We start from the raw sequence: 13,095 nt of genomic DNA, 5'->3' as shown, positions 1-13,095 counted from the left end.
AACTTTCTGAGCTGATTGGGTGAAGTGACACTTAAAGTCTGCCTACCAATCACGGTATCACGTGAAAATGTAAGCAGTAGGCGGCACGAGAAACCACAACAAGTGACGTGGGTCAAGGCATGCTAATTTAGATAGTGACACTCGTGACGGTTGTAGATTCTGACCAAACATGTTTATGTTGGTTCGGCTGTGGGCTTGCGTTTGTCACAGCTGTATGTCCCACATTAAACCATAACACTGCAACGTGATTGGTCAGACAATTTGGGCCATTCTTGAATGGTTGAGGCGAGAGCGGATTCGCACAAATACTGTGAGAATTCAGCTGTCAGGCAAAGTTAGTAAAATACACGCAGTCAAGCTTAGTTTAGTGTGTCTGTCTGCAAAAACCTTACAATCCAAGGTAAGCCAGCCAATTGGATTGAGTCCCTAATTTTGCAAAACTCTCTAATACCAAAGGAAAACTCACCTTTGAGACATCTACCAGAACCACAACCAACGGGGATTTGAGAAGACAGAGCATACACACAAAAAACACAGATTCGCTGACCAAGGAAGACTTGCTATGTTAGAGAAAAAGTAAAGAGTTAATTTAGGAGCAGTTGCTCCTTCAGTGGATTATTCTACAGGAGAAATACAGCTAAACATATAAGCTCTGGCCCAGTGGTAAAAAGAGGTACATACAGTGATTGTCAGCAACAGCTTCTTCAGTAGCTTTGTCTATTAAAAAGAGTTAAACAGCAAAAGACAGGGGGAAGTGTAGCATCTAAGTTTCGAGAACTTGAAGATTTGAAGATAAAGGCACCAGTAGCTGATCTGATGGTGCCCTCCAAGATAATGTCTAAACAAAATGCCAGGCCGCACACGCTTTCTGAGAAGAGTAAAATAGAGAGAGAGAGAGAGAGAGAGAGAGAGAGAGAGAGAGAGAGAAGATAAAGATGACCCCCCCAGCAAATAAAGCAAAAATGGAGAGTAGTAGGAGAATGTAGCAGAGTGAGGAAAACGGGTCAGTGTGTTCCTCAGCAACCTAAGGCCCTGTCTACACGGAGACAAGGTTAGGTGTATCTGCAAAAATATTGTGTCTTCTAGGCTGTTGCGTCCACATGAATGCAGTATTTTGGGTGACAGTAAACAATCATTTTTGAAACCGGGTCCCAGAGTGGATACATTGCAAAACGTTGGTTTAATTTTTCCAGGTGAGCCTAATCTTTTCTTAAATTATGATGTTGTTGCTTTGCCTCTCTCCGTAACCCGCACGTGCCTCACTCTCACAAATAAAATGGGCGCCGCCCGGTTTTCATTTATGCAGCATCCTCCCGTGTGGAAGAATATTTTTTTCTAAATCGTTTCTGAAAGTTTACCGTGTTGATCTCCGCAGGGGCGGACTTACCATTAGGCAAAACTAGGCAGTTGCCTAGGGCCCCGAGTTCCTGGGGGGCCCCCTAAAACTCCTTTTACATGTATGGTTAATACAGGTATTACTTATTTGTGCACATTAATTATGTTTTGGATAAAAATGCTTTCGCTAAAATGCCATTAGAATGCTTATAATATTAAGTGTGTCTCGGGGCCCCCCCTACAGTGTCCACAAAATTTCACAAAAGTTTGCCTAGGGCCCCTAAATGGCTAAGTCCGCCCCTGGATCTCCGTGTAGACAAGGCCTCAGCTACAGCTGCAGAACTGCGGATGGAGGGATCTGTTTAGAACATGTGGGAAAATATGACCATTGATGTATGATGAAATTGCCTATTATGGAATTTTATATGTAAAGAGACTTTTCTCAGTAGAAGTCCAACCAATATAATATTAGTTTTCTCTTGTTCATTTTGTTTTACTTTAGCAATCATGTGATTAATAATAGATATAATCATTATTATATGTGATAGATTAACTTGATTGATAGTAAACATATATAAATCCGGGAAATGTCTCCTTGCTTTTCTGAAGTTGTAATGAAGATTGCTTGCAGGGGAGAAAGGAATTTACCTTTTAAACGGGATTTTGATAAATAAGTAGAACAATTTTAACTTCTGCTTATTAGATTGATGCAGTTTGACCATCAAACAGCTTCCTTTTAATTCTGTGTTTGTATATTATCTGTTTATTTGTGAACTTCCTTTCTTTTCAGACCACATATAAAACTCCACGATAAACTGACAACACTTTGGAGGCAAAAATATTTAAAATGATGATTTTTAATATCTTTTTAATATTTTGATAAAGCCTTTCAAAGAGTTGTATGAAAACAACATAAAAGCCTGGAAGAAAACAATACAACTATAACACAATAAATTAAAATGGTTGCAGCTACAGTCCAACATTTACTGTCTACAAAATAAATCAAAGGTGAAATAAATATGTCTTCCCTCTCATCTAAAAACATCTAAATACACATTTTCTAAGTGGGCAGCAGTTTTTCTTATCGGATCTCATTTTGGAGCAGCTGATACAGAAGGGAAGAACAAAAAAATCACAGTTCCTAATCTCTTTTTCCCTACTACCTCTGCACATCATTTAATCACCCTCTTTCTGCTGCCGGCAGCAAATTCACCCTGGAAGATAAATAGATTAGCGGTGCATCAGCATGCGGTTAGAAAAACGTACCATCCCTGTAAGAATGAGTGAAATGTTTGAACTGGCAGAAAACATGCAGCAGTTAAATGAGCTGGAAGTCCTGGGTGTAAATACATCACTCGGGGTATCTCTGGTGTTAGAAACCGGCATGTGTGCACTGAAAACTTTGATAATTGGCACGTCTTTAAATTTCCACAAACAAACGTAATAAATGCATAACTACCCATTAATTTTTTTTAAATTGTTTACATTATTTGACAAAATGCTATTTACTTAATTGTTAATTCCCACATTTTGGAATTGATAAAAAGTGACTGCATTGCAATGCAGTGGGGAGTAGGATTAAATAAGCGTATGCATTATTATTATTATTATTATTATTATTATTATTATTATTATTTGTAGTAGTAGTAGTAGTAACAATAATGATAATCATTATAATCATAATAGTAATAATAATCACCCATATGTTGCTATGTTTGATATATTTTTTGTATTGTGTGTTATTGTTTTATCATTGTAACAATTTCAATATTAACCTGATTAACTGAATTATTTTTTTCCCAATTTACTATATTTAGTTTTACAATAATTTTACAAACATGATCATGCCAGTTCATTTCAGTAGTGTTAGCAGTTAAAAAATAAAATAAATAAATGTTTAAAATTATATCTTGTCATGTTTATAAGCTCCATGTTATTCATACGCTTAGAAAGTCGAGGGAATCTGCCAGAATTCCTTCACAGTAACATTAAAATGGTTTGACGACGGTTTTATCGCGAGATGTGGTCCACACAGGTGTGACGCTCCGCTCTCCTGCTGTGAAACGTTCAAAGACTATTGGAAATATAACAATTTTCTGTGACCGGCTGAAAAGTAGAATAATCTAACGATGGTGGCGTGCCTCCTCATTTCTTTTGTAGTGAAACAACAAAACAGATCACAAATGTAAAATTTTATATGAACTATTCAAATAGTACTTGATCTCATGTGTTACAACACGGTACTAATATGACATCTTATGCTATGCAATAACAGCAGACTATAGTACTATTACTAAAATAACCTTTTGTATCCAATTATGTTTCAAACTATAAAACTAAACCAAAATAACATCACACTTTAAGGATTTGATGGATTTCAGGCAAATCAAATCAAATCAAAATATTGCATATTTCTTGCCCCTACTTCTGTTCGTACTCTTTAGAGTGCACACCACAGGTTTATAGTCAACGAGAATGTATAATAACGTTTCAGAGTTAAATGTTCAGTCTCAGAAACTGAATCTGAAGAGACACGAAGCTTGTACTTATGAATTAATCAGAGCAGAAACCATGCACATCTCTTCACTATGCTAGAGTTAGATAACGCATCAATGACAGGGTGGTCAGAAGAATAAAAAAAAAAAAAAAATAATAATAATGAATCAATGCTGCAACCCATAACGTCTTGGCTTCCTTTCAACAACTCGACAGACTTGCGGCCTTTTTATAAAGGTCATTTTTGCATGACTGTTAGTCCTTTGTTTACAGACTGTCCCCCCTGAGCTGTGGAGGTTGACACATTAAGTTAGTTTGCATTACATTGAACACTTTGCTTCTGACGACCCACAGCTTCATCTGAAAAATGAGGTCTTGCATGGATCAACATTCAGAACAATATTCAGTCAAAATCATTCATGTTCTTTAGACACTGGTTCACTGGGTGGGAAATGGTAAATGGCTTGCACTTGTATAATGCTCAGCTATATTTATCCATAAATCCTAATGAATCCAATCAATTACTTCCACTACAGGCATGACTTGACAACATCAAAACCTGGATAATTTTAAATTTCCTGCTTTTAAATTCTGACAAGACAAAAGTTGTAATATTTGGACCAGAGTCCTTAAAAACTAAACTTCTTAATCAATCACTTAATCTGGATGGCATTAACTTGGCCTCTGGTAATAAAGCAAAAAATCTTGGTGTAATCTTTGACCAAGAAGCGTAATTTAAATCCCATATTAAATGGATTTCCAAAGTTTGCTTTTTAACTTCCGGAATATTACCAAATTAGAAACATTCTGTCCAGGAGCGATGCTAAAACACTAGTCCATGCATTTGTTACTTCAAGGCTGGACTATTGTAATTCTTTACTATCAGGACGTCCACAGAATGCAGTTCAAAGTCTTCAGCTGATCCAAAATGCTGCAGCAAGAGTTCTGATGAAAATCAACAAGATGGATTATATTTCTCCAATTTTAGCTTCCCTTCATTGGCTTCATGTTAACTCAAGAATTGAAATTATAATTCTCCTTCTCACGTATAAAGCCCTTAATAATCAAGCTCCATCATATATCAGAGCTCTGATTACCCCGTATGTTCCTAACAGAGCACTTCGCTCTCAGACTGCAGGTCTGCTGGTGGTTCCTAGAGTCTCTAAAAGTAGAATGGGAGGCAGATCCTTTAGCTATCAGGCTCCTCTCCTGTGGAACCAACTCCCAGTTTTGGTCCGTGAGGCAGACACCCTGTCTACTTTTAGGGCTAATCTTAAAACTTTTCTTTTTGATAAAGCTTATAGTTAGAGTGGCTCATATTACCCTGAGCTACCTCTATAGTTATGCTGCTATAGGCTTAGGCTGCTGGAGGACATCAGGGCCTATTTGTCCCACCCTGCTGAGTTCTCCTACTGTTCTCCAGTTTTACATTGTTTGTTGTTATTTCAACTTTTAACTTTATGTTCTCCATCTTTTTTTCCTTCATAGAAGGTTCACCTGGCCTGTTGTTCTGTTAGCTGTGACATAAATCAGGGGAGACAGATCACCCACTATTACCAACATAGAAAGGATTCTTGGATCAATGTGAGCTTCTGTGCTTTCTGTGTCTCTGCTCTGTCTTCTCTAAGCCCCAGTGAGTGGAGGTAGATGAGCGTTCACACTGAGCCTGGTTCTGGTTCTGCTGGAGGTTTTCCTCCCTGTTAAAGGGGAGTTTTCCTCTCCACTGTCGCTTCATGCTTGCTCAGTATGAGGGATTGCTGCAAAGCCATCAACAATGCAGACGACTGTCCACTGTGGCTCTACGGTCTTTCAGGAGGAGTGAATGCTGCTTGGAGAGACTTGATGCAACCTGCTGGGTTTCCTAAAATAGGAAACATTTTGACCAATCTGTCTGGATGATTTGATTGAATTTCACTTTGGAAAAAGCCTTGAGATGATATGTGTTGTGAATTGCTGTTATATAAATAAAATTTAATTGAATTACAACTGTATTGCCCCTTTAGCTTGGATTTATATTTTAATTTAAATAATTGTATTTTCTATGATGGTTCATATATACTAATGTATTTATCTATTTCTATCACTACTTTTATTCGTTTATACTGGTTTTACAAATTATTATATTTTTTTGGTTGTTCTCTTTTTTAAGAGTAAAGAATCTATTTAAATGTGCTTCAATATTATTTCTAGTGCTTGAAACAAATGTTACCCCTGGTAACATTTTCCTTGTTTAGCTCAAAATTTACTTTGTTATTTTTTACAGTTGTTGCCTCCTGAACATTTTTAATCTTATCTCAAGCTCTCTGGTGGAGTAGGGAAAGGGATTTATAAAATAAATAAATAAATAACCTGTAATAGCAGTGAAACGAGTTTAAAGGTCAGGAATGACACGCACATCCCACAGGGCCACCTAATAATTCTATTTGTATATTTTGATTGTTTATATCAACAATTACGTCCTATTAAACCTAAAAAAGGGCCTTTAAATGTTCAGTGAACACTTCAGCTGATTAGGACCGATGGGATTTTCCTGGCATTTGTGTCACCGCCATCTGCTCAGAGAGGATGACGCCCAGCGCTGCGTCACGCCTCCCTCCCAGCACCATCCAGCGTTTATGAAAATTCACACATGGGAGCTGATATTTACGAGTTGCCCTTGAAAGCAACACAATAAGACAGAGCCAGAGAGCGAGGGAGAGGAAGGGGTTTGCTCATCAGCGCTTTTTCCGTTTTCTGGCCGCTCGTTTGTCCCTCCTCCTCCTCCTCTGCCGTGTCACTGGACTAAAAAAAAAAAAAAAAAAAAAAAAAAAGAGGAAGGAATATGGTTTGGTGCGACGCTCCACCCGTTCAGTAGCGGATCTCTAGTCGAGACTATCTGGGGAGGCTCGGTCCGGATAAAAGCCGCCTCCAACACCTGAGACTATCGCCCACAGTCCTGCAGGAGAACAACCAGCACACCGGGCCACATAAATGGGTGAGATGCGAGATGATTTATTTTTTATTTTAGTTGCTTCTGGTTCTAAAAAGCCTCCAAGCTCCTCTGCGCATCTGGATGGAACGGGACTCAACGCCCGCTCCAGATGCGCACAGGGTTCATTCCTCTCTCTGCTCCCCCGGCTACCCCTACTCCTCCCCCCTGACGTCTCTCCACGCACACACGGCGGCACATCTTTCTCAAGTCACGAAAAAGACATTTCCAACGCTTTTAATCACAGACGATTTGAAAGCCACGCGTGGGAGAGTATGGAGAGTGCGCGTTTTTGGAGGAAAGGAAAGCCCGCTGATGAGTTGCAGATGTTGACACGTTTACATCCACTCTGTCCGTGTGCCTATTGTGTGACATATGCTTTCACCGTCCAGCTCAGTGCCTGTGTGCACGGTGGAAAAAAAAGGCCTTACTGTTTTCATCCACGCCAGCGTTTTTTCTTTCTTTCTCTTTCCCACACTGGCGGTAATGTTGTTCACGGAGCGTGGCCGTAACTGGCTGCAGATAAGGTGGTATAGAGATCAATAATTAGGTGCTCTGTAAGTAGGCTCATTGTTTAGAAAAGCCATGTTTTGCAGGGCTACATGTCTGACTTCCCCTTTAGCGTGTGCATGTTTTAAAACCCAAATTATCTGCAAAAGACGCGAATGAAGCTCTTTATGTCTATTTTGCACGCATGCATTCTGATGCACCGCCTCATTTGTGTTCATTTGTGTGCATTATTCTTGCAGTACAGAAACAATGCAGGCCTCACCTGAGGCTAAAACTCCTTAAGCACACGTTTGGAGTTACACTCAAAGTGCCAAGGCTCAATAACAAGCCTGTGAAAGCCTGTAAAAGTTGTCAACTACCCCTTAACACAAAACCCCAAAGTGCCTATTCCATGGATAATTTGCACAATGTAATGACATTAATTGTTTAGATAACGAATAGTTGAAGTTGTAGAAACTATGGCCTTTTTTAAGTGAACACTAAATAGGTTACTGGGTTAAGAATAGTCTTGATTGTTGATTAGTAAAAGCAGGATCCATCGTAGGACAGATTTGTAATAACCTTGATCACAGCAGCCTGAAGCCTGGTTTATGCTTGACGCACAAACATTCAGGGTGGAAATGAGACCTGTGGGCACATCTGCAGCATTTACGCTCCTCCTGGCTTTTCCTCCAAAGTAGCACTGTTTTCCTAGACTCTAGAGGGCAGCGTTGCGCTCCTACGCCAAGCGTACCACACTCCACTACACGCAGAAGTAGAAAAAAAAATAAACATTTGTTTCCAACATTTAAGCCTGTTGCTTTCTTCTAAGAGTGACGGTGGTTTCTGTCCAGGAATTGATAACAATTTGTTGATCACGGTGATCTTTTTGGGCCAAAAAGAATTAGAGGTTAGGCATAGTTAAACATTTTGCCTAGGTGCATGGAGCGTGATTGGTCAGTGTGTGGATGGGCGTGGTTAAGTGTGACCGCTAATCTCTCCTGGGGAGAGATCAACATGCTGTGTGTGGGTTCATGCTGGATGTTTAGCTTTGTTGGACGAACAAGGTCGCCTAAACGACTGAGTGACATTCTGAAGTATTAAAGATTTATTTTGTTGTCCATCTCCCGTATCTGTCAGACTAAGACACTGTATTCGCCCTGTTCAATTTTAGTGGTATCGAGCGGTCAAACAACACACCTGTCAGTGTTTGCTGTAGAGCTGCTAAACAGGGTCACGGACTTCTGGCTAATCAATTTAGCAAATCAGCTGTTTTTATTTGCCGCTGCGCTTTTGTAGTCCAAACTGACAGATGCAGAAGCTACACATTGATAAGTCAAAATTTTGGGTTAATTCATTATACTGTCCCGCCCAGCATAAAACAAAGATGGCTGAACGGGGTGGAGTGGAACGCGCAGTGACCTGGAGGCGGGCGGGGTGTGAAGTGCTTCATTTAGATTTAAGGATACAGCAGCAAAACGAGTTGCTCACAGACTTACCTCAGAACAGGGGTGTGTGCAATGTGGGGGTGACGTAACGGGGGATTCAGACCAAAGGATTGCAGTTCCACTTTATATAGACCACAACTGAATGATTCAAATGTTAAACGGAAGGATTTAAAGGCACGACATGTCCTCTTTAATGCAACAGAAACTGTAAAAATTAATGCTGCTTGTAGAGTGTACAAAAGTGTTTTCAGTGGAAAGGCTGGTACTGAGAACAGAAATAATGAGATATCTTAAACCAAACCCCGAACTTGCTCCTGTTCATGTACTAGCTAATATTAGCATAGCAGCACAGCTAGCAGCTACAAGAAGTTAGAAAAGTATTGTGTAGTTCAGCTTGAACCACTGCTTCGAAAATACTACATTGGCATCTTGGCCTAGCCTACAAAGACGGGTTACTTCGAAGGATGCAGCCTCTGAATTTAGATAGGTCTATAATTTCACATACTAGCGAGTGTTAGCATACCATACCATGTTATTTCTTAAAAATGTAAGAGAGCGAGCTGGAATGCAACAACAAAACAGCAATAAATTAATACATGGGAGCTGTACAAAATTTTAATTGTATAAGTACATACAAAGGGTAGGTAAGAGATTGAAACACAGATGCTGACTCACTCTGTATTAAAAGCTGAAGAGAAAAGGTGTGTTTTTATATAATTTTTAATAACAGCAAGAGATGGGGCCTGCCTGGCCTTCATTCCACGTTGTAGTGAGACAAAAACACAAAGGCTTCGTCTACTCTATATTTACAAAAAGTCTTTGGGACAGTCAAAAGGATCTCATCAGTCAATCTAAGAGTACACTGAGCTATATAAGAGTACCTAATGACTTGTTACCGTGAATCAGCTCAGATAAGTAAGAAGACACTAGACCATTAAGAGACTTAAAAAAAAAAGAATTTTAAAATTTATTTGAAACTCAACAGGAAGCCAGCGGAGGGATGTAAAACCGGAGGTGTTGCTCCTGTTTGCTTGTACCAGTTAAAAATCATGCAGCAGCATTTTGTACCAGTTGTAGACATGAGAGGGAGGTCTGTCTAATTTCCAATCAAAAGGTAGTTACAATAATCCAGGCGTGAGGTGATAACAGCATGGACCACAGTAGCACATCTAGCTAAAGCAGGGGTTCATAAGAGTGGCTTTTAAAAACATCCAGGAACCATTGCCTCAAAAGTAAAACATTTACTAGTGAGAATTTTTAATCGTCCATTAATTGATGAATATAGAAATAAATAACTGCTAAAATGAAATCTCAGATACAAGGTAGGATTAGTAGCCTATAGCAGTAGAGCTAGCTGGAACACAAGGAAAGCCACTATTTAAGTATACAATGAGAAATTTCCTCAAAACTAAGACATTGATTTTTAGGAATAGTTATTATCCGTCCATTAGGTCTATAAAGATATAGATAACTCAGCTGTAATGCCACTTGTTCTTTTTTTAACACAAGCTAGTGTTTGCAGTGTTACACAGCTAGCAGCAATGGCAAGTTAGAAAAGTATCTGTTTAAGACACCCATGACTCATTGTCTCAAAAGCAAGATATCAAGTTGTGTGTTTCTTATCCATTAATGGATTATAGAATTACAAAAAATATAAGTGATATACCCAGAACTAAAGCTCCACTTCCTGTTCTTCATTATGGACAATCTCACATTAGAACAGCAGCACCATAGACATCAAATATGTAGACGCTTCATTTCATGCTGGAGCGCATCCTGCGTCGCTTCCATGTTGGATGGGTCTCCTACTTTAGGTTGACATAGGAGCCAATGCGAGTAAATGCAGAGGGATGATCTTTGCCTGTATTTTCTGCATCTTACGGTTGCAACAACCTTCAATAACTACTGAAAGTAGATCATGTGGTGCAGATCACCATTTTGGGCTGAGATTGGTTCTGAACATATGTTTTTACTTGGTGAGAACTTTGCAGAAACCTAACCGATGGAGTACAATTTCATGCTTATTAATTAGTTATCTCTGTATTTCACAAACTAAGGCTGAATCACGTTGCCAAATTTAGTACCATGGCGTTACAGAGTGCCAACACATGCAAGAAGCTGTGCAAAACAGTTATTTTTCAAGGGTCTTATGCTCCAGCCCTAGTTGCAAGCAGGGTAGTGTAAGACACTGGAATGACCTGGAAATGTTAAAGAAGACTTTTTCAGGCCATTAAAATAACTGTGTATATGCATATGTGCATGCACAACACGCATAAATATGAATAAATTGTCGTTGGTGTGTAGAAAAGGCTCCGGATTGTATGTGTGTGAGAGAGAGACAGTGAAATACATGTAAATGAACAATCAAAATTGTTTCTTTATTAAAATATAAATTTTATTCATTTATACATTTATTATGTAATACCACCTGTCTCTTTAAGAGCCTAAAACAAAGTATTTCAGCATGAAAGCACTATTTATTTACATATTTAAAAATATACCATACCAAATGTCTGATTTTGTTAAATAACATAAAACAAATTATTTCAGTATGAAATCACGTATTTATACATTAATATACCATATACTTGTTTTTGTTAAATAGCATAATGCAACATATTTCAGCATGAAAACATGTTTTTGTGTGTGACACCATCCTGTATCATAACCACATGTCTGCTGTCTGTAACAAACCAAACTCGGTAAAAATAGGGTATAAATTTGGGGTCTTAGGATTTATTTTAATTGGGCTACCTCAGTACACATAAATTCTCTGGGAGTGTATGAGAGACCCATCCAAGATGGCGGCCGTGTTGAAACGTCAGCTCCAATAGGCAGCGTCAGTCCATGGGGCGTCTACATATATAATGTCTATGTGCAGCACAGTTAGTTGCTACAGGATACCTGAAACATGACAGTTTAAATCTCGAGAGAAGATAAGAAAATCTTTGATTAAAAGTGCACTCTTTGATTTTATGTTTAAAAGCTGAGAGCCTATAGTAAGACAGCCTGAAAATTAATCTCCGCTTGTTGTTTTCATACAAGCTAAATGTTAGCACTGCATCACAGTTAGATGGTGCAGGACTTGCCAGCAGTTTAAAACTAGCGTGAGCCATTGCCTTGAGAGTAAACCATTAACTTTTGGGAATGTTTTTATCCGTGTATTGATTAGAGGAGGAAACAAATAAAAATACACCCGATACTGACTATTGATCTGTTGTATTTGTTAAAGGCATACTATGCAACATTTTTCAGTTAATTAATGTGTTCCATACCGTTTTGGATGATTAAATGAGTCATTTCAGGTCGAACAAAGGTTTTCTCGGCCGCCCTGGTGGTCTGTGGGGGAAATACCGCACTTGCAATTGCAAGAGCCCTCGGCCCGCACACACAGAAGTCTCGCTTTATGGCGAGAACTCCATGTGTTTTTGCCCTGCCATTCACTATATGCACGCGCGAAAGCAACAACAAAGAACCGCGTGTTAAGTCAAATAAACATGCAAGCATATTGAGTTTTATTATTATTATTATTATTATTATTATTATTATTATTATTATTATTTGTTTTTTTTTATGTTGGCGAGACGCTACCGCGGCGGCGGCCGCGGCTTGGCGAGGTGGTGGCGGTAGCTTCTCCCCAACATAAAAAAAATAAAAAATAATAATAATAATAATAAAACTGGCGAGGCGGCGGCCGCGGCTTGGCGAGGCGGCCGCGGCGGCCGCGGCGGCCGCGGCGGCCGCGGCGGCCTCGTCAAGATAGCGCTGTGGGAAGCTTGATGTTCATACCTTCACTGTGTTAGTCATTGTTTGTACTGCCGTTTTTTCCACTTTTCGTTGCGTTCGCCTGTCTGCTAAGCTCAAAACAACCGCGCCTGGCTTGACGGAGAAACCAGAACAGCTGAGCTGTTATGACAGTGCACTTTTACTTTCGCCCTCTGGGGGGAGCCTCGCTGGAAAATCAACCCCGGCTGCATAGTATACCTTTAAGGTCGCCTACAGCCACATTTTGTGCTGTAGCACAGCTAGCTAAATACAAAAAGCTAAGAGAATAGAAGTTTATGACATCCATTTAGAATTAAATTTTCAATTCAATTCAATTCAATTTTATTTATATAGCGCCAAATCATGAAACATGTCATCTCAAGGAACTTTACAAAAGTGCCTTAGAAGTCACAGGGTTTGTATTTTGTTTAAATTTTGTTAATAATTGGGGATCATTTAAGCAGCTGGTTAATTTTGACAGTAGATTCAGTAGTTTTTATATACATTTTATTGAGGATGTTTCACTAATATTGCTGAGTACTGCCATCATATTAAAAGCCATCATGATAAATGTTTCTCTGCCACTGAATTACA

The 13,095-nt window shown here is 39.1% G+C and overlaps 1 protein-coding gene across 3 annotated transcripts in view; it reads left to right on the top strand.

Moving 5' to 3' along the window:
- Window positions 1-6,494: 6,494 nt before the first annotated feature.
- The window catches only part of sh3kbp1 (SH3-domain kinase binding protein 1), a 67,396-nt gene continuing 60,795 nt past the window's right edge, over window positions 6,495-13,095 (top strand). For 2 of the 3 annotated variants that reach the window (XM_036125088.1, XM_036125087.1), the window contains exon 1: window positions 6,496-6,805. In XM_036125088.1, coding sequence (XP_035980981.1) covers window positions 6,802-6,805 — 4 coding nt within the window. In that variant the 5' untranslated portion in view covers window positions 6,496-6,801. Of the gene's footprint in view, window positions 6,806-13,095 lie in introns of all 3 variants that reach the window. The other variant, XM_036125089.1, reaches the window with a different exon arrangement.

This window comes from Fundulus heteroclitus, chromosome 21 (genome assembly GCF_011125445.2).
Source record: "Fundulus heteroclitus isolate FHET01 chromosome 21, MU-UCD_Fhet_4.1, whole genome shotgun sequence".
NCBI classification, from domain to species: Eukaryota; Metazoa; Chordata; class Actinopteri; order Cyprinodontiformes; family Fundulidae; genus Fundulus; species Fundulus heteroclitus.
Note: the sequence above shows the minus strand (reverse complement) of the source record. Positions and strands in the feature narration are given on the sequence as shown.